Source organism: Protopterus annectens, chromosome 16.part0, assembly GCF_019279795.1.
Source record: "Protopterus annectens isolate FY-2018-M chromosome 16.part0, PAN1.0, whole genome shotgun sequence".
NCBI lineage: Eukaryota > Metazoa > Chordata > Ceratodontiformes > Protopteridae > Protopterus > Protopterus annectens.
In genome coordinates, this window is record NC_056750.1 from 764610316 (window position 1) to 764632376 (window position 22061).

General features: G+C 36.4%; 1 protein-coding gene across 2 annotated transcripts in view; it reads right to left on the bottom strand.

Moving 5' to 3' along the window:
- The window catches only part of CDK9 (cyclin dependent kinase 9), a 1779604-nt gene extending 1761940 nt beyond the window's left edge, over nt 1–17664 (bottom strand). Inside the window, exon 1 of one of the 2 annotated variants that reach the window (XM_044058348.1) lies at nt 17333–17664. In XM_044058348.1, the coding sequence (XP_043914283.1) occupies nt 17333–17424 (92 nt within the window). In that variant the 5' untranslated portion in view covers nt 17425–17664. The remainder of the gene's footprint in view (nt 1–17332) is intronic. The other variant, XM_044058349.1, reaches the window with a different exon arrangement.
- Nucleotides 17665–22061: the final 4397 nt, after the last annotated feature.

The following is a 22061-nucleotide window of genomic DNA, read 5'->3' on the forward strand; positions in this document are numbered from 1 at the left end:
AAATGACAGTCTTCCATTCGCGGTTGAAGTGAGCAGCAATTTCCTCTCGACTTGCTCCTGGATTTTTGTCTTTATACAAAACATATTCCGCATTTTTGTGCAATTCCTAAAATCGGTCCACTTATGTTTTGTAGCCATTGACTTGGATGTTACTTGATTAAAAAAGAACACTAAGAATGTTACCACTATGGCGTATTTAAACAAATAATAGCCTGTAGATTTACCACTTTTTTTCAGCCGTATTGCGGGTTGGCGGATTAACGAGTACTAAATCAATAAGGTGGGATCAAAATGGTTTTGGCGGATGGCGGTTAACGAATTGGCGGATAAACAAGTTGTTTTACAATAAGATTGAATTAGTTCTGGGTACTTTTAGGCGGATTAACGAATTTGGCGGATTAATGGGAGTGCACCTGTACACAAGAAATGCAAGACTAATAAAAGAGGACCATCAGTAAATAAAGAAATATGTACACAAATTATAATCTCTTAATATAGAGCTGATGATTAAATAGCTCTTTGATGGGAGATTTCAGAAATACACGATGCACAGAAGGTTGAATACCAGTGAGAAATTAAGACAGAAAATGATTTTAAATAAACTGCTTTTGACAAAAAGAGGTGTATTACATACGCATGCATATAACAGCAATTTGAGTGTACATGATCTCATATACTTAAATATAAAATATTTCAAAATAATCTGAAAGCTGAATTTTTGAAGCTTGGTCATGTGAACTTTGAAGCTTTTTACATGTTGTATGTTATTAGATTCACTAAGGCTACCTGAAATAACTCATTTCATCAGTCAAAGCTAAAAGAGTGTTCTATTGCTGAATTGGTACATCCATTTTTATAGAAAGTAAAGTAGATTTTTCAATACACTTGAATACGGGAAAGGTAAAAAGGATTTGAATTGAACTTTGCAATTTTTTTTTACTTAATAGAAATAGTAAGACATTCTTTTCAACCTTAGCAATGTACTTATTTTTATGAAGTAGTTTAATAAGCTAACACATTAAGTATTTTGATATTTGATGTGTTGAGTGTTACAGAAATTTGAAATATAGACACTTGTACTTTAAAAAATAATTCAGAGCTTTTTGTTAGAGCTATAAAATGCGTGTGTGTGTCCTTTGACATGATAAATATATATGGACATTGTCCTCTCTTTTGTATTATAGCTTAGTATGATAAGATTACCTAACACTTGCAAGTTTACAAGTATTTCTCTCTTCAGGTGCCACTCTGTTGTAATTTTTATTTAGATATCTAGTTGTAATAATGTTGAATGAGTGTATAATTTAAGAAATTGATTAAACTACTATTATAAAAATTGGCATATAGTATATTATTTGTTGAATTACTTAATATCTATGCTTAACAGAGGAGGATTATTAAACTTGTATGTTGTAATTGGGGGAATAGTTTTAAATGGCAAAATATACAAATAAAAGATATACTATATATATATATATATATATATATATATATATATATATATATATATATATATATATATATACACACACACATATATATATATATATATATATATGCATACATACACACACACACACACACACACACACACACACACACACACACACACATTATATATTTTTTGTAAATCACAGTAGCGTTTGGATAGTTTTTGATGAATTTTTAGGTGTTGCTAGGTACAGCAATAGTATAGTAGTCTGACTATTCGATAAGCAAACAAGGAACTTTGGTATCCATGGTAGGTTGTGTTTTACTAGCAATATATACAGTTATAGTTGTAGACATGTCTTTGCTTTTGTTAATTTTAAGTTTTAGTAGTTTAGTTTGTAGAAAGGAGGAATTCAAAAAATCGAGAATGTTAAGATAGTGTCAGAGGAATGCATTCGAGTTTTGTATATAATTTAAATCACTATGGCAGATAAATGTGTAATATTCTTCTAAAAGAAATCTTTTTAAATACACAGTACAGACAGTTTTACTCTATTATCCATTAAATGGGCTAAATAATGGCAACAAAAGGAAATCCTTACTGAGATATCTAAAATTATAGAGAAGACATTATATTCTCGCAAGAGACTGGTCTAATAGATGAATACGTACAATATTTGAACTTGAGTTGTAAAATGGTATCATCTGCTTCTAACAAATTGAGAAGAACTGCTATACTTTGGAGAAAATCCACAGTAATGCCAAAGGTCACTGAATCCATTAATGATCCCAAAGGAATATATACACATTTCTAATAATCAAATTTAATGGCAAACTCTATACACTAATTTTTACTAGGTCTTTGGAATAGGTGCAAGACTGGCTAAAATCCCCTTCAGCTTACTACAAAATCATTGGAAGGGTAGTTTAATTTTAAATCAGGGGATTTTTAACTGCACGTTTTGTATAGAAAATAAAAGTGAACTGAAGAAAGCTAAAATACTGGCATCAGCTAAAGCAGTAAATAGATGGATTAGTAATAATGATTTTGTTGATTTATTTAGTAAAAGCCGAAGGTACGTTATTGCTCTTCACTCATTCTTATTTAATGCACATGGGACATAAGCCTGAATTGACAATATTTATGCCACTATAAATTTACTTAATAAAGTGAATTACTTTAAAACTATTCATTGTCCTTTATCTGATTACAATGCACTATTAATATAGTAAGAGATACAAGGACATTTCAGACTATTTATAAAATCTCAGTGTATATATGGTGGAATTTTGTGTTTAAGAGTTACCTTAAGGAACGAATTGATATTTTTCAATTGTTGAATGTTAACGGTCAGGTTAGTACAACCATACTGTAGGATTTCTTAAAAATGCATTTTAAATATAGACTGGGAAGTTGGGCTAGTAATAAAATGGAACAATGGGTAAAGTGGCGTTAGAAATACACAAAGCGAGTTTTGAACAACAAAGAAATAAGATAATACTGAAGTCATTAAAAAATTAAAAATATCAAAATAGTTTTAATGCATAAAGTGGAAATAACTTTAGAAAAAAAAAACAGTTATGCGAGGACTTCAAAAAATCTACAGATTGCTATAGAAGTAAGATGTTAAGCCAAAAGGCACAAATCAACAATACCAGAATTCCTCACACAATGAGCTTATTTCAGATGCAGAGGAAATGTTATAGAAGTAAGATGTTAAGCAAAAAGGCACAAATCAACAATATCAGAATTCCTCACACAATGAGCTTATTTCAGATGCAGAGGAAATGCTATAGAAGTAAGATGTTAAGCAAAAAGGCACAAATCAACAATATCAGAATTCCTCACACAATGAGCTTATTTCAGATGCAGAGGAAATGCTTAATATTTTTAAGAAATCCATGGTATCAAGATAAAAATAATAATCCTGATTATTACAAAATTGTCAATTACTTTAAGAAAATTACTAGTAAACTTAATGACCGATAAATACCTCAGTTGAAGCCTATTGCCCCAACACAAGTTAAAGCAGCTTTAAAAAAGGTAAAAATGGTAAAGCATCCGGGGTTAGATTAAGTTCTGAATTAGTCTATTTCTGTTAAATATTTTAGAATTACTGAGTGATGTTTTCAGGATAATTTAGAGTGATAAAAATAATTCAATTCCACCCTCATGGAAATTTTCTGCAATCTCACCTATACTTAAACAAGGAAAGAATAAGTTAGTCTCCTCATACAGAACTACTGCATTATAAAATATTTACTTCTATTTTCAACACAAGATTAAGATATATAGCAGATTAATAAAGACCAAAAAGGATTTGTAGTCACTAGATTAACGTGCAATACAAAAAGGGTAGTAACCATCTTAAATTTAGCAAAAGGAATGACAAGAAATTGGCCCAAATTAGCTTAGATATCGAGACAGCTTTTGATTCTGTAGACTATAACTACTTGTTTAAAACTTTAGAAGCGCTTGCATTTTCAGAACAGTTTATTAGAATATTTAAAAAAAATGTAGAGAGACTCCAAAGCATATGTTAAAATTGGATCTTACATGTCTCAAGGATTAACTTTAAACAAAGGCAAAAAACAAGGGTGTACCTTGTCCCCTTTACTATTTGCATTAGTTATTGAACCCTTAGCTAATAGTATAAGAAGCAATAGAAAAATGCATGGATTCTCAATAGATTGTAAATCTAAAATAAAGCTTTTTGCAGATGACATTTTACTAACTATAGGAGATTACAATTATTTGACCAAAGAAACAGATGAGTAAACTGAAAAGTTTCAAGTATCACTGCTGAAAAATTAATAAAACTGACTTTAGCGTTAAATCAATTACTAGACAGTAAAATTAATAATTTGAAAAATTAATAGAAGTCCTACTTCTTACTAAAAATGGAATGAATTTAACTTTTGAGATTAGGTTAGTACTTACCATTAACTTTTGAGATTAGGTTAGTATATTTAGTATTTATTAAAAAGACTATATTACAAAGATTACACACACACACACACACAATATATATATATATATATATATATATATATATATATATATATATATATATATATATATATATATATATACACACACACACACACATACATATATACATATATATATATATATACACACATATAAAATACATATTTTCTATATATATATATATATATATATACACACACACACACACACACACACACACACACACACACACACACACACACACTGCATCCAAGAGCTATATCAGACAAAAAAAAATAAGAAAATGGAGGAAAAAAAGTTAAATTCTTTCTTATGGTATCCCAAAAAGCAGAGAACTGCTTACAGAAATCATAGAAAGATTATGGGAGTATGATGGTACTAGCTTCCCAGATGTAGAATATTACACTATTGTTCTGTTATACTCTAGATAGAGTCATCTTATACTAGTCAATGGAAAACCATCCAGGAACATGTTATACTAAATTCTTGTAAGTTTATTAAAACTGATATATATATATATATATATATATATATATATATATATATATATATATATATATATATATATATATATATATATGTATTATACACACACACACACACAAAAAATAATCCATTCATCTGGTTAACATTTCCTTAGAAGGATATTTTATTCAATCTTTAGACTCTGCATATATGAAATCAAGTCTTAAAACATTTAAGAAATATGTTTTTAAAACTCCATTAAATATCAAAATGGAAATTTTTGTGCTTTCCCACTGCATAGATTTAAGGAAACTCAGAACAACTTTAAAATTAATTTACTTAATAGGAATGGACTAGTATTATGGTCAGATTGCTTCAAAAAAGGAAAAGTCAAGTCCCCACAACATTTAATGAAATACTATGAGTTGGATGAATCTGCTAACCAGTTACTATCATCCATCAGTAAGACATTAAATGAATTTGTGGATAATATGACTGAAGATGAACAAAACAGCAGGGTTTGCATGTCTCCAGCCTAACCCCATGTCTTGTTTAATGACAGAGATATCCTCCCTTTTGCTTAAAGATGTTTGGAAAAATTTACGTACTGTGGGTTTCAGCTATTCTTCCTTTTGAAGTTGCGTCTCTGTCACCTGAGAGACTTAAAAAACTCTCAGATGAACTGCCAGTTATACATTTGCTTCTGACCTTAACAAACCTGTCACATACTACCCTCACAACGGACTTAACTATAGATCTTCTTCAGTCCATTTCCAAATGTCACCAGGCAACTACACTTGATGTATTTGTACGAAGTGTAGGCCAGGAAATCCAGGCCAACAGAAGTCGCTCTCCCTCATCTCATTCCCTTAAATGGCCATCTAGTGTACAGCTGTGAGATTTAGTACTGTGTTGCAGAAAGTCTTGTTCCATTAAACAGTCTAACCACCTTTTTCCCTTTGTATTTGGTACTGTTCAGGTTATAGTTGTACTCCTCGAACTTCTGCCATGCAGTGGGATGCAGTTATTCAACATCCATAATGACTTTTGTTCTCGTGATCTTACTGGCGGTCTTCATAACGTGCACAGTCTAATATTATTGAATCATTTCTGTATTACGTCTATCTTTTGCCAACAGCCCAAGGTCATAGATGAAAAGGGTAATTGGCCCACTCCATTAACTTAGTTAATAAAATCAGTAATATTGTAAAGGTAAATAAATGTAAAGTTGTTATTGTAAAGGTAAATAAATGTAAAGTTGTCACCAATGGCTGTACACACATTCACCTGGAAGGAAGAGAAATTCGATCTTGGATAATTATCAAGAATAAGGGAGACAAAACTAGTCTTGGTGATTTTACTACTGACTGGTCTACAGCTAACTATCTTTCCGCCCCCACCCCCAAACCTCCACAATCTCACTCTACATTATTCACACTTACAAGCAAAAGTAAAAATAAAAGTATACATGACAGAACACGGTTCTCCAACCCCAATAATCTAACACAAGCAGACACTACACTAGATCACATTAGCAACTGACATCCTCTTTTTGCTGAATGGAATTACTCTCAGATAATAAAGGATGAACACTTTAGCTGGGTTAAAAATACACAGAACGTTTTAACCTTCAAATATTCTGTGATGACAGGAAATAGTGTCAGCATAGCTAGCTGGAATTCTGTAAATAATTATGTCACTTGTGAATATCAAACTGATTTATACAAGATGCATGTGTTACAAATGTATTAGAAATGTGTGCCATGTGTATATTAAACTGATTTGTACAGATGTTTGTGCTGAAAATGTATTTGAAAAGTGCTCGTTTTAAAATGTATCAGTGTGCCCTACTGAAGAGAACAGAAACATACAAGCACTAGTGCAACTGTTTAATTGTATATTTTTAAGAGAGGAAACTGGAAGACAGGAGGTTAATCTCAGCCCAGCAAACTTTAAAATATATCTGAAATTAAAATCACTTTATGAGCTAGGCTATAAAGATGCTACCTCACAAGTTTCCATGCGACCAGAGACACAATGTCTGTACTAGGAAGCTTTCTACATTGTCTTTGGGGTGAACTAATTACTACTCTGGTAATATGGAATTGTTTTAGGACTTCCAGCACCTGCCACAGATCTGAGCAAAAGCACTTAAATGCCAAATCCTGCCTGCTTTCAGCAATGGGGGTTTGCATGGGAACTAGAAGTCAGATAACCAGAAGTGATGTAATTCTACAAGATATCCCAGAAGTATTATTTTAGATATTATGAGACGTCTCTTAGTCAAGAGTATTCTGTTTGGGGCCTGACTAGGTAGACTGCTCAAGTAAGTTATTAGGAAATACTACAATTCTCTTAGCCTCAGTCAGGAATATAGCAAAACTTAGTTTGGATATCGTTTTTCTTTTGAGTCTGCTCTTCAATGTTATTTAAAATATTTCCTGTGATTTTGAACTCTGGTGTCACTGTGAACAGATATTTAGCATTGTCTTGTTCTTTTATTATTAAATATATTTGAACTTTTCATTGTGGCTGATCTATGCACAGATATTTAAGTTTTGAGAGTATCTACATATCTGGCGACACTGTGTGGGCCACTCCTAACAGCCTTCTGCTTGATCAAACTACCATTTGTATTAGTATTACTATTACACAGTAAAATTAGACACCGATTGTTAAAGACCCTTAAAGTAGCTGGTGAGGGGTTCTGATGGCAGTGATAACTAACTACCTTATAGCCTGGGCAAAAGAGAGCATAGTTAGTAAACCTGTGCCAAGCTTTCCCAGGGGGTGTACATGCGCGCACATGCAAATCAAATCTCAAATTGTGTGTGTGTGTGCGCTACTTGGTCAGGGACATGAAGCACTGGTTGGACAGAGTATTGGAGGACATGGCTTGGAACCCTGGCTACGGACTCAATTCTATAGCTGTGCCAGTGGGGAGTCTTACTGGGGATCTGGAGAAGGAGAGGAACCAACCCCTGGTCTGTGTTCCCTGTGTGCTCTTAAGAGAAACTGTGCTCGATGCACAGAGCTGCATCTGGAGATAGTGTGAACCTGTTATCCTCCCAGTGAATATTCCCCACGTGCCAGAGGTGAAGACTGAGGTTCCTTGATTACTGACCCAGAGGTGGGGCATCACAACTTCATTACTATTATTAGTTACAACCTTTATCCGTTCTCAATAACTTTTTAGTGCCTCACTGAGGCTAAAAGGCCAAGGAAATACCATGTTTTTCAGCATTGATGAAAAGCACTAACGCAAAGTCATAGCTTGGAAAAGGTTACCAACATAACTACCTCCCGCACGTTCTATTCATGGATCATTAAGTTAGAAAAAATAATCTCCTGTATCCAGTTAAAAATACTACCTTAAGCAATGAAATTACAGTAGAACACAAACAACCTTCTGGTCTACACCCAAACACTTGACAGGGGACATTAAATAACTCTTCAGCTACCAAGAATGAACCCTTAATATTGAATCATTCATCCTTTGCTAATGATAATGCAGTCCACCTTAACTGACACAACTAAAGCTTTTCCATCAATCCCCCCCCCCCCAATCAATGAACAAGAACCTTTATCCCCACATTTATACCCACAGGCCTCATACTCAACAACCTTTCACTGCTCTAAAACGAAGTTAAACAGACAAAGTTCCTACTTCTCAAAATCAACAATTCAGGATCTAAATCCAGCACCCCTCATCTCACCATCCTAAAGACTGCAGATGGAGGGGAAAAAAAAAAAAGAAAATCTTTAAACTCCCTATTCACATCTTAAACTTTTCTCTAAACCTCATTCACTATCCCATTCAAGGATGGGTTGAAGGAATACAGACTTATTTTTACCCTGTCTCTTACTACCAAAATATCTGAAAAATATTAAGAAACTGCTTAAGCACATCAACAGCTATGGCTTGTTGTTATGTGACACACAGCAGGACTTTCGCAATGTCTCCAATACCTTTACTGCCCTGGCAATGGCCAATTATACCATTTATTGCAACCTGAATGAGAGACTTATTTCAAGTCTCTGTTGGCATGACAAGAGCTTTTAAAATGGTCAACCATACCCTTCTTCTTAAGAAACTCAAAAGACTCAACTTTGGAGATGACCGTACCTGCTGGTTTCACAACTATTTAAAAGCACAGCCTTCCAAGACCATAGCAATGTCTCATCCTCTACTGCTGGTAAACTTAATACAGGTGTACCGCAAGGGTCTGTGCTAGGTCCTCTTCTCTATTCACTTTTCTCTCTTTGCTAATGACCTCCCTCTAGAGTTACCAAATTTTAAATTAATAATGTATGCAGATGATACGCTGATTCTGCAATCTAGTACTAGCCACGCTGGCCTGCAAAACAAATTACAGGACAATTTCACTCAGCTGTACGCCTGGTCCACTACTAATGAACTACTAATTAACCCCAAGAAAAACAAAGTCTTGATGTTTGCTCAGCCAAGAAATCACCAACTATTCCTCCAGTTCTCTTAACAGATCTTAATGGGAACAGAATATCTAATATCATTGAGCACAGATACCTAGGCTTAGTATTACTCAACCCTACTCTTAACTAAAAGTCCTTGCATAATTAGAACGGTGTTAAAATCAGTCAGCTCCTTTCACCTGCTGCTCTCAAGGCCATTGCTAAAAACATTTTATTATCCAAACTTGAATACGTCTTTCCTTTTCTCATTATGCATTCAGCCCACAGTGCTTAACAGAATACAGACTGCTGAGAATAAAATCTGTAGATTTATTCTGTTAGCAGAATTCAAGACAACCTTTATGTACTCAGAAGTACACAGGACAACGGTGTCCCTTTAATACACCCTCCATTTAAAACTACTGTTGGCCATCTCTAAACTGGGACCAGCTACCTAAAACCACCTGCCTACATACAGCATCTACATAAATCTAGGAACCATTAAAAAATCTTCAAAGATGCACTTAATGAGCATCTCTTTACCAGATCTACCTGAAACTGCTACCATAACAATGGTTAGGTACCTTGTTGTCCCAATACATCAAGTCTAGAATATATTTAATTAACTTTTCTCAGCCTCTAATTGTGGCATCTTATATGAAAATATTTCACATGTACATAGGAGTTTACATATTATATGAATGGCTGCACTGTATTTTATGCACATCTCAGCTTGTATTTTGTAAAGACAGTTTTGTTTCAATGCACTGACTGGATTGTTTGTTACTCTATCTGCATTCAGTCTTACTTTTTGGTCTGAGTTTTGCCCTATACTAATTTTGTAACAACATTGCTGACTGAAAGACCGCAATGCATCTTCTGCTCTTGGAGATCTGATTGTGACTGAAAAGGGTCAACAGACCAGTCCACTTATCTAATGAACAAACAGTAAATAAATTAAAAATACTCATCTCATTAAATCTAGATAAAAGGACACACTACTCTTCTAAACCTGTTTACCTTTGATACTATAAATAAATTTTAAAAAGCATCACCTGAACTCAGCTTTTTTCTACCACCATCTCTCAGAAAGAAATCAGCCACTAACAGAAAATATTAGTTCTTCCAGATTCTCCAAGCCCCCACCACACAAATCCACAACCTTCTTGGTAAAGTCATATGTACCTTACTAGAAAGTGAACCTTCCCAGAGTATCTTAATCTTGAAGAAGGCTATATTTTCTTCCCAGTACACTTTGAAAGTAACAGGTCCCTCAGGGAAGTTTAAATGTTGGCACACTTCTATTAAAACGTCCCACAAACTGAATTTCCTAAATACAGGCCTACCATCATACCTTTCTCTCTCTCTCTCTCAATTCTTGAGAAGGTAATACAAAAGCAAATCACTGCTTACTTGATCTTTAACAACTTCTGCTTGTTTAGACAACACAGGTTGTACTGTGGCCACAGTACACAAAAAGTGTTGCTAGCCTTTACAAAACTAGGCCAAATAAATTTAATTAAGGTGAAATAGTGGAGTATTATTCAACCCTTCCGAGCTTTTCTCATCCAATTTTACTCACTTGCTTAGCTGGTATTAGCATATATTAAGTCGTCATAAAATGGTTCTCTAGTTACTTATCCATCATTTCCAGTCAGTCTGCTGGCTTAAATTCCTCTTCAATGCTGAGCCTATAACAGTATTTTTTAAATATACAATTTTTGCCCCACTGCCTGCCAACCACCATACCCTCTCTTGGTCTATTAGCCCATTCCCTCTCCCATACACCATGGCAAAGGCACACAGAAAGGGGGCGATTAATAAGGCAGCCATCAAGGGTGGTTCAGGTTTTGCAGTTTGCCAGCTTAACCCCACCACATATGCCCAGTAACACATTAAGTTAAGGGCCTGGCGTGAAATGGATGTCAGCAAAGATATACCACCCACTTCTGCAAGAAACTCCTCCCCAGGACAGCCATGTTCCCCTCCCTCCCCCAAACCAACACTCCTGTGGGTCTCTGCTTTTCACTAGGGATTCATTCATGGGAAAGTGCACCCTGGACATGCACTCCCACCCTCTTGCTGAGAAAAGCTGCTTCACTCCTCTCCTCCACCACAACAGTTCCAGTAGGTGGCAAAGCCGCTAACTGAACGTGAGTCACCACATTTGTAATTGGGGCTTTATACTTCTACACCAATAGAGCTGACTAAATCTGTAAGAGTTGGTGTCTCTTGTGGATCAGTATCACACCTGCTACTCTTCAACATGTATGTCAATGAGGCTGCTTAGCATCCCACACACCTCATCTAGCTATGATGAGCCCACCCTTCTGTCTTCTGTTAAATTAGTAAACGAAGTCAATACCCAATTATGATTATCCATCATATGTATTCAGAGATAGCTCTCTGATCCTGGCATCCTCCTTAATGCTAGTAGAACAAAGACAGTTTGTTCACCAACGCTGTATATAAAATGAATCTTACAAATAGCTTTTTCACTTATTCAGACACAGACATTATTTATTTTTTATGTAATAACATTTAATTACTGGGAAAATCCAACTGGATAGTACCCCATTTTCAGCAGAGGCCTGGAGAGAAAAGCTTCAAAGTGTTACAAATAAGCACAATAATTTTGCAGTCTTTAAAAATAATAAACATCTTCAATTTAAACATAATATGAAAACATTGGTTAAGAATAGACTCGGGTTATAGGACAATGATTTAATAGAGACATTTTAGCCAGTTTACAGAGAAATTAAAAGCATGTTAATAGAAACAGGAACTGCAATATGAAGTAAGAATTATGCAGGCTTATGGCATATTTAGACAAAAACCCAGGGGGAAGAGAAATTTATAAAAGGAAGGGAGTGAGTGAAGAAGGGAGAGCAAGGAGATGTGAGGTATGAACAGGTATTTGTCCACATTTAGGGATACAGTTTATCATGGTGCTGAGGAAGAACAGTACCAGCTTTTGGCAGGAAGTCTTTCAGAATGGTTTTGATGGATGGGAGGGATGATACTGACCTGATGGATAGAGATAAGTGGTTCCAGGCCTTAGCAACATGATACAAGTACGGACAATGCCCAGCAGAGTTGATAGGTTTGTGAACAGACAGGAATTTTTGGTTAGTGGATTGTTATGACCAACTGGTAATATAGTTGTGTAGAATGTTATTTACTGCTGGACAAGCAGATGGAGTCTGGATAATTTTACTATATACACAAGCACTGAGGCAGTTGACACCACTACGTTACTTGCGTTACTACTGATCATAAAACTAAACAAACAATACTGTTAAAGAGCAAAAACAGAATCTACAACATACAATTAAACCATGTCTTACTAAAAACATTTACAGCAATTAAACCTTGACTTACTAAAAACATTTACAGCTATAGTATGCATCTCCTTACTAGTAAGCCTTCCTTATTACTAATTTGTTGCTGACCAACTTACCTCACATTTATCTCAAATGGAAGCAGAGCTACAACACACTTGCAGTCAGCCTCCAATCCACCTTATAAATCAAATCACTGTACAGCTTTTTAAAAACAAAATTACCTGTCTAACCTACCTCAAGTTATTTTCTCCCCAAGAACACCCGACTCACAACATACTTTATTCACCTAATAAATATTCTACTACTTGGTTCATTTAGTGGTACATTTCCATTTGGAGGCTCAAGTCCCAAACCAAAAATTAGCTTTCAAGTGAACAAATTGCCATTTATGTACCCTATGCCAACCTTTGTAATATTCTTGCCTGATATTAGAACTGATCAGCTCAGGAAAGTACTAAAATCTTACCTCTTTTCCACATGGAGCTGCAAATGTACAGAGAACATAAATAATCACCGTAGCTCCAGTAGCACTGAATGGTCCTTAGCTACTTGTAATCATGCAAATACATTTAGTTAATTCTTATGTCCTGTTCATCTATCTACCAGCTCTCCTCTCTGCATACCCCAACTCTTCTCAATTACTTCACAATATTAATACTTCCATTTTTTTTCTTTGTTATTCTGACTCTCCTACATTAACCTTTTCCCCTACAGACTCTCACCCTACATGTTCATAAGTTTAACTACAGTGTTCAGGTTCAAAGACCATTGAATAATACCAACTCATTTGAGCTATGTTAAAGGCACAGTTGCCAAACCAGTTATCAATCACATTTGTAAATTAACAAAAGCAGCCTTGAGTCTTGCTGTGGTAAAGTGACTTACTCCACATTATCATCATTTGAAATTCACCTCTCTTCCCTAATCTTCCTGTAAGTTATCCTCTATCTACTCTTCTTCCTTTTGCCAGTCCTCCGACTACCCTCTACTCTAGTACTCGCCTGCATCTCAACTTCTCCCCTTCACAAATCTCGGTCAATCTCATGGTCTTTTCTAATGCTGACAGCTTTTGCTGATGTCAATCACTGTGTGTGTGTGTGTGTGTGTGTGTGTGTGTGTGTGTGTGTGTGTGTATATATATATATATATATATATATATATATATATATATATATATATATATGGATTCACTTCATAACATTGAAATATCAAAATACTGAAACTCAAAACACTGAAACCAAAATACTGAAAGCTCAAAATACTGAATACTCAAAATACTGAAACTCAAAATACTGAAACTCAAAATACTGAAACTCAAAATACTGAAAATACATATTATGCGTAAACTCAGCTTAAACAACATAAATCATAACAATTTCTACCAAATATATGCAGGGGGGCAAGCCCCCCTGCACCCACACCCCCTGCTAATTAAATATATCAACTCCAAGATTGCACATAGTGTAGCTTGCCCCCCTGCATATATTTGGCAGAAATTGTTATGATTTATGTTGTTTAAGCTGAGTTTATGCATAATATGTGTTTTCAGTATTTTGAGCTCTCAGTATTTTGGTCTTCAGTATTATGAAGTTTTGTCATTTTCAGTATTTTGAAGTTTCAGTGTTATGAAGTGAATCTATATATATATATATATATATATATATATATATATATATATATATACACACACACACACACACACACACACACACACACACACACACACATATACATATACACATACATACACACACACATATACAAAGTATACAGACCAAAATGTATAGGATACCCATATAGGTTCACTGCTGTTGTGCATGCTTTTGCAAATATGGGGGCTAACAAACTGTTGTTTCTTTACTAAAGTGATGATAATATCATTATTTTACTTTATAGTGGGCCACTAATGCTCTTCATACATTCCGCGGTGGTGGTGCTGCTGTAGCGTTGTCGCCTCACAATAAGACGCTGTCTGGTTCAATTCCCAGTTAGAGCGCCTTCTGCGTGGAGGCATGCGTGAATGGGCGTACCTTCGTTAAAGGTTGTGCGTCAGGGCTGGTAACTCGGCACGTAAAAATCAACTACCAATCATTAGAGGACCGGAGTTCCGCTGTGGCGACCCCTAACCGGGAAAAGCCGAAAGACACAACTAATGCTCTTCATACAGTTCAGACATTCTGTCTTGTGCCCATGGTTACCATGTAAATCCACCTTATCAAGCATTCTTCTGTAATCAAGCTACTTTTGACAATTGTAACCAGGGGCTTTTGACAAGACCTCCATGGCCACCATGATTAACAAATGCAAGTAAAGTAAGCAAGCAGCATTAAAACTATTCTGTATACCATTAAAATATTTAAGTTCGTGATTTCATATCCAGTTTACAAGTCTGTAGCAGGCTTGCTTGTCAATTTACCCGTACTACTGATTGTGTCCAATTTGTTCTTAAATTTCTGATGAAAGCTTGAGCTATGAACAGGATTTGTATGTAAACTCAATTTCTTATTTAAAAGATTACAGAAATGTACAAAACCACCAAGAAGCTTCTGCAAGTCATTAAAACAGGGTACTTATTTCCAAAAAAAAAAAACACACCACCACTTTTAAAGCTCGAGCGAACAGAAAAGAAATACAATCATTAATAGAGCTTTCTGTTAAGCAAAATAAACTCAATGTCCTTAATTCTTATTTCAGATTTTATTTAAATAAATAATCAAGTTGAACAGTCAAAAGATTTAATTTCATTTGCTGAAACACTAGTATTCTGAATTACTCACTTAAATTTTGTTGTATGGGCTTCCATAAGTAATATTGCATAAATAGGCCTACCCTACTGCAAGATTATTTCTGTTACAACAAAATAATAGTTAGTTACTTTACTTACGTTTGCTTACCAAGACAGAGCACTGATCAAAGAATGATCAAATGCAGGCTTGGCCCAGGTTGCATGTTAACAGTAGGAACAACATGGAGTGTACACATTAACAACAGATGAAATACAAACTGTTTGTTTCTTTCGGCTTTTCCCAGTTAGGGGTCGCCACAGCGGAACTCCGATCCGCTAATGATTGGTAGTGGATTTTTACGTACCGGGTTACCAGCCCTGACACACAACCTTCAACGAAGGCACGCCCCATTCACGTATGCCTCCACACAAGAGACGCTCTACCTGAGAATCGAACGGGACAACGTCTTGCTATGAGGCGACAACGTTACTGCAGCACCACCACCGCAGTACACAAAAAACAGTAATACTATTGTGTAAAATGTATGAAGGCAGTATGGGAATAGATCCATTTGCTTACAGCTACACCTCAAAAATCTACAATGTAAAGAACAGAAGTAAGCATAATGTCATGCTCACACAATTTAATTTGTACAACACTAAGTGCACTACAACTTCTAACAAAAACATTTTAGAGTCCTTTGCATAGAGTACATTGATTACAGACCTGTATGAGTGTTCATGTTGCTATACAAGAAAAAACAGACTTTACAACAAAATAGTCATTCTCCAGTTAACTGTTTAATCCAATTCAGAATCAGAGGGAGTTGCAGCCTGCCCCATCCTTCAAAGGCTCCAGGTAGATAAACAGATTCTGCTGTAGGCAAACAGATTCTGCTGTTGGCTGGTGCCCCTTTCAGGTAGCACTCGCCTCACTTTCACACAGCACTTGCACCTACATACAATTTGGGGTAATGCCACCTCATATAAGATAAGTATTAGGCATGTGGGAGGAAAGCAGAGCACAAAGCAAGAAACCAGACACATGGAGGGTGTGCAGACTCCACTTAGATCGCAGATGAAAACCTGAACTACAGAACCTTGCACTGTGAGACAGCAATGCTAACTGTTGCAACACTGTGCAACCCTTTTACAGAACAATTATCTAAACTACTATGTATTTCAGCTATTTGCAAATAGTCTACACATCACACTGTACAACTAAAACCATGCTTTTAAATTTCAGAAATATCCCGGACTTAATGTATACAAGTGAAGAATAAGGAAAATAAGTCTTGCTCACCAACAAAAACAAATTTATATTTTAGAGTTTAAATGCATGTCATAGGGCGATTGGTAAGATAAGTACTCACATTTGACCCACTTCCCCACAAATAGTGCGACCCCCAAAAGATAGTTATATTAGCTGGGGATATATGAGAAGTGCAGTCCCAACAACAAGCCACCGTTATGCGAGTCCTAATCTTAACAACCGGCCAGAACAGTGCTGTGCAATACAGGAACATTAAAGAAGCAATTTGTTTATTAATTCTTTCTACAATTACCTGCTGTGCCTGTATACACAAAGCCAGAAAGTATCAAAACCAGACCTGTTCTGTTTAAACACGCATTTATTAAAATAAATGTATTTTATCCTGTTTGCTACACTGTCAATACTGTTATCACACCACGCATGCGCTGTGCCATAATGGTGCATTTCAATTGCGTCAGAACTGTCATACTGAACTAGTGTTCACAAAACAATGTTCAACAAACACAGACTTATACTGGTTTAATCGCATTCACAAACTAAAATATTAACAGTCTACTCTAGCGGTCATAATAAACTACAATACGTGTTTAACAACTGTCTAGTCGAAGATCTTACACCAGACGTAACCGATTACTGTAATCAGCTGTTTTACCGGTTTGTCAAACACTTACCCAAACGTACCCTGACCAATTTTAGCCATTCTCTCATATTTAGATACTTCATCGCAAAATGGGAATTCTACCCCTTCATAGTATTTTGCCATAATACCGGCCTCAGAATCGGGCCGGTGTCCCGCAGCTTCCGTCAGTTTGGCGGTTGGTTGATAAACCTCCCTAAGCTGAAATACCGATGAGAAACGGATGAAGTCTGCAGATCGCGTTCACTAAATTACACGTAAATAAACATATACAGACCGATGACCATAAGCAACAAGTGACTGCGATTCCGGACCCAAAGTAAACCAGTAACTACTTGACGCAGTATAGTGACGTATTTTAGTTTACTTGCGCTTTGTTACTTTGAAACACTGTTGGACAGATGACGCAAAACTTACGTCTTCCTTTGCTGGTGAAGGAGGAGCGGATAGAACGGGATGACTTTATGTTTACGTCACTATGTATTGCGGACTTTGTTACTATTCAGATTTTATTTTGTTTTGTAATTTTGATTTAATACAGTTTCCTCTGGCAAACCAAGAGCTTACGTCACACCTTTACTGTTTACTTCATAGCATAACTCGCTTATTTAAGGTGTACAGTTACACGGATTAAAGTTTTTCAGGCTTGATTCCTTATGGTCTCCCTACCCACTCCGCTCAATGGCAGTGTTACACAATGCCCAGTGAAGTCTGCATACATTTTTAATAATTTTTTCATACCTCCCAAGTGTACCTCATTACGAGGAACGTACCTCATTTGGGGTATTAAAAAGTTCATGTTCCTCGAAATTCCTCAAAGTTCCACATTGAAAGAGTCTGTCACATATTCGGTGTTAGTAATTTTTCTTAAGTGAAATCCATGGTAAATTGAAATTAATCATATTAATTCATTAAAGGGTCTTCTTTATAAATAAAACCAGCATATTTTAACCATCGTATGACCTTCCTAGTTGAAGTTGTTAGTAAGCCATTAGTATGTGTTCCACATTTTGCCCATTTGTTCCACATTATGAAGGCGAGTGTTCCTCATTTTGGCGATGGAAAGTTGAGAGCTATTGTCAACGCAATCCAATCTACAAACGTAAACCCATTACTGCACTTGATTTCACTGTGTTTTTTTGTTTGTTTACATACTCAAGCTTTACTATGTGTTGCATATACAATTGAATTAACGTTTACAGGTGTGGTTTGCCTAAAGATGTTTACCAGGACGTTACACGTTGGGTCGAAAAGTGCTCAACTCTCAACTAATCATGGACAAATTCAGGAGTAATTAGGGACAGACCTTGACAGAACAAGAAAATGTGAATTAATATGCATTTTCTGAAATTAAAGAAGTCTATAATTGTTAATTATTGTCATTATTTATTAATAGTAATTTGTGGTGCAGAAGTTAGCATTGTCGCCTCACAGCAAGAGGTTCTCCGGTTCATTTCTTGGCTGGAGCTCCTGTGCAGAGTCTGCATGTCCTCTCTGCAGTCGAGTGACGTTTAAAGACACGCAGCTAGGTGCGTGCGTGAATGGGTGTGTCTTCTTTGAAGGTTGGGTGTCAGGCTTGCACCAAGGCACCATAAAAATCCAATGCCAATCATTAGCGGACCGGAGTTCCGCTGTGGCGACCTCGAACCGGGAAAAGCCAAAAGGGATAAGTTTCATTTATTAAGTGTAATTCACAGGTGGCCGCACTGGTGTAGCGATTAGCGTTGCCACCTCACAGCGAAAGGTTCTCCGGTTTGATTCTCGGCTGGGGTGCCTTCTGTGCGGAGTCTTCATGTCCTTCGTGTGGGTTTCTTCCGAGTGCTCTGGTTTCCTCCCACATCCCAAAGACATCCTGTAGGTGGATTGGACACTAAATTGGCCCTAGGCGTGAGTGCGTGCATGTGTGTGCCTTCTGTGGAAGGTTGCGTGCTGGGCTGGCAACTCAAGCACTGTAAAACTCCACTGCCAATCATGGGCGGACAGGTGATCTACTGTGGTGACCCCTATCTGGGAAAAGCCAGAAGATCTAGCGTTGCTTGTGTAACTTGACCACTAATCCAGATATTCTCTAAAGTATTCAATTGTATTTATTACTGCTTGGTTGTAACTTGATTAAAGTGTAGCTATCATTCTAAGTCTTTTGGATTAAGCACTTGGGCTTCAGACCAGTTGTTTTACATTAGGAAGGTTTGTAAGAGACAAACTGGATACAAGGAACAGACTAAATCCAAAAAAAAAAAAGAGAATCCAATGTATCACGGAAGACTAAAAAAACAGACAATTTATTAGAGTAAACGTAAAGCGCTTTTCGTCGCTCAAAATTTGAGCAACTTCTTCAGACGTTTTAAATTAATTCAATTAACTGTTTATATATACACTCACGTCACTATACTTGATTGCTAGTTAACAGTTTAAAACAACAGTGCAGTAAAAATTTCGTTACAAAAGCATACATTCACAACTCAAAGCAGCCACACTATATATTTAGTATCACATCTGTATAAATGTACTATTAAACACTAGGTGTTACTAGTTTGTTAAACCAAAAAATAAACTACTAATAATAAAAAAAGAAGAAAGAACTATGTATATTATGTGTATTGTGTGTATATATAAGTATGTCAAATAGTTATTATTATAAAATATGATGCATAATGAACATAAATTATGTCAACAATGTTTTTATTGAAAAAATAATAATAATAATTTTAACCTGTATTTTATATATGTATTTTATTGTATTATTGTATCATATTTCTCAAATAAAATGTGTAATATATGATGCACTCGATGAAAACTCTCTAAAAAACTCTGTAGATAGTCATTAGATACCTAGTCCAATTTTAAATATTAAGTATAAGTGATTAATACAAAGATACCAAGTCAAAACATGATATTAATAAAATAAACAAACATAGAACACATATATAGTAAATCCCAAAGACATCCTGTAGGTGGATTGGACACTAAATTGGCCCTAGGCGTGAGTGCGTGCATGTGTGTGCCTTCTGTGGAAGGTTGCGTGCTGGGCTGGCAACTCAAGCACTGTAAAACTCCACTGCCAATCATGGGCGGACAGGTGATCTACTGTGGTGACCCCTATCTGGGAAAAGCCAGAAGATCTAGCGTTGCTTGTGTAACTTGACCACTAATCCAGATATTCTCTAAAGTATTCAATTGTATTTATTACTGCTTGGTTGTAACTTGATTAAAGTGTAGCTATCATTCTAAGTCTTTTGGATTAAGCACTTGGGCTTCAGACCAGTTGTTTTACATTAGGAAGGTTTGTGGCAAGCACTGTGGTGGCAGGACAGGTAGCTTTCATCCTTCTAAGTTGGGAACTGCTGATTGAGAGCCCAGTGTCCAAGTGTATTAGTTCTGGTTTAGGCACTTGGGCTTCAGGCCAGTTATTTTACATTAAGAAGGTTCGTGGTCTGCACTCTTGTGGGAGAAGAGGCTGGACTCTGCCCTTCTGAGCTGGGAATTTCTGGTTAAAGGTTTATAGTGCCTGAATATTTGAACTGTATCTTACTGAAATTGGTACACCTTGTTTGCTCTAGCATAGACTAGATCCAGGCCTGCTGAATCTAGCTTTGTTTATATGCTTGTTGTTTGTTTGCCTGTTATTTCCCTGGAAGCTAATTCCACCTAATACGCGGCTTCTCAGTGCTTCTGTGGATCACTAGTGATATCTGCATTGCTTACTGTACTTATTTCCTTGTTTCACTTGAAAGAAAGTTACTGTTTGTCATTTAGTTACTTGTAACACATTGCACTCAAGTTACCTGGCACTTGCTCACTAAAGCAATTATATAAGTCAGCACTAAAAATTAAAAGCACTACACCCTCACTCCCCACTGGCCCTTGTTTTCAATTATTAAGGAATTCCCAATATTATTCTAGCATGTCCAAAGGTCAGTTGTCAATCTCCTCTCTGGTCCAGCTGGTGAATCTGGGAATCTTGAGGCAATGTTATAACTGCCTCATGTACACAGACAACCCTCTCCTCCTCCCACATAACACAAATACTTGAGAGATGCAGCTATTTAGCCAAACTGGAGGCTGAGCTCTCTCAACTCAGGACTGGCAAGACCAGACAGGAGGAGAAGGCAACTACACACACCACAAAACTAGCCTCACATAATGCTACCACACCACTGAATCAAACACATAAACACACAAAGACATACTGGAGGCTCTGAGTAAAATTTACCTAAACAGCAGAGGCCTCCAAAGCAGACACCCAAACAACTGCTACCTCAAGACACCCCACAAGCAACACATAAACCACAAAAGCAGTGTGCAAAGCAGTCACAGCCCTTAAGGCCAAATACAACACCAAACATACTTGTCATAGGTGACTCCATAGTCAGACACACTGACGTCCCACTCACCAGGCTGAACAAGGAGAGGGTCACAGTAAGCTGCCTATCGGGCGCTAGAATCCGCCACATAACACAAGCACTTGGGTCACTCCACGGCAAGTACAAATATGACACAGTCATTGTCCATGCTGGTGTGAACGACCTGAGACGCACCTCCCTGGACTACATGAAAAGAGACATAGAGGAGCTCTCTGATTATGTAGCCCAGGCAGGTATGACCCTAACCCTGAGCAGTATCCTTCCTTCACCAAGAATGATGCCACAATAAAGAGACAAGATGATCAGCTTTAACAATTGGCTTAATGTCTGGTGTCATTCAAAGGGGATCCAGTGTCTGTCTGCCTGGGATGACATGCTTGACAAGCCACGCTGCTTCGC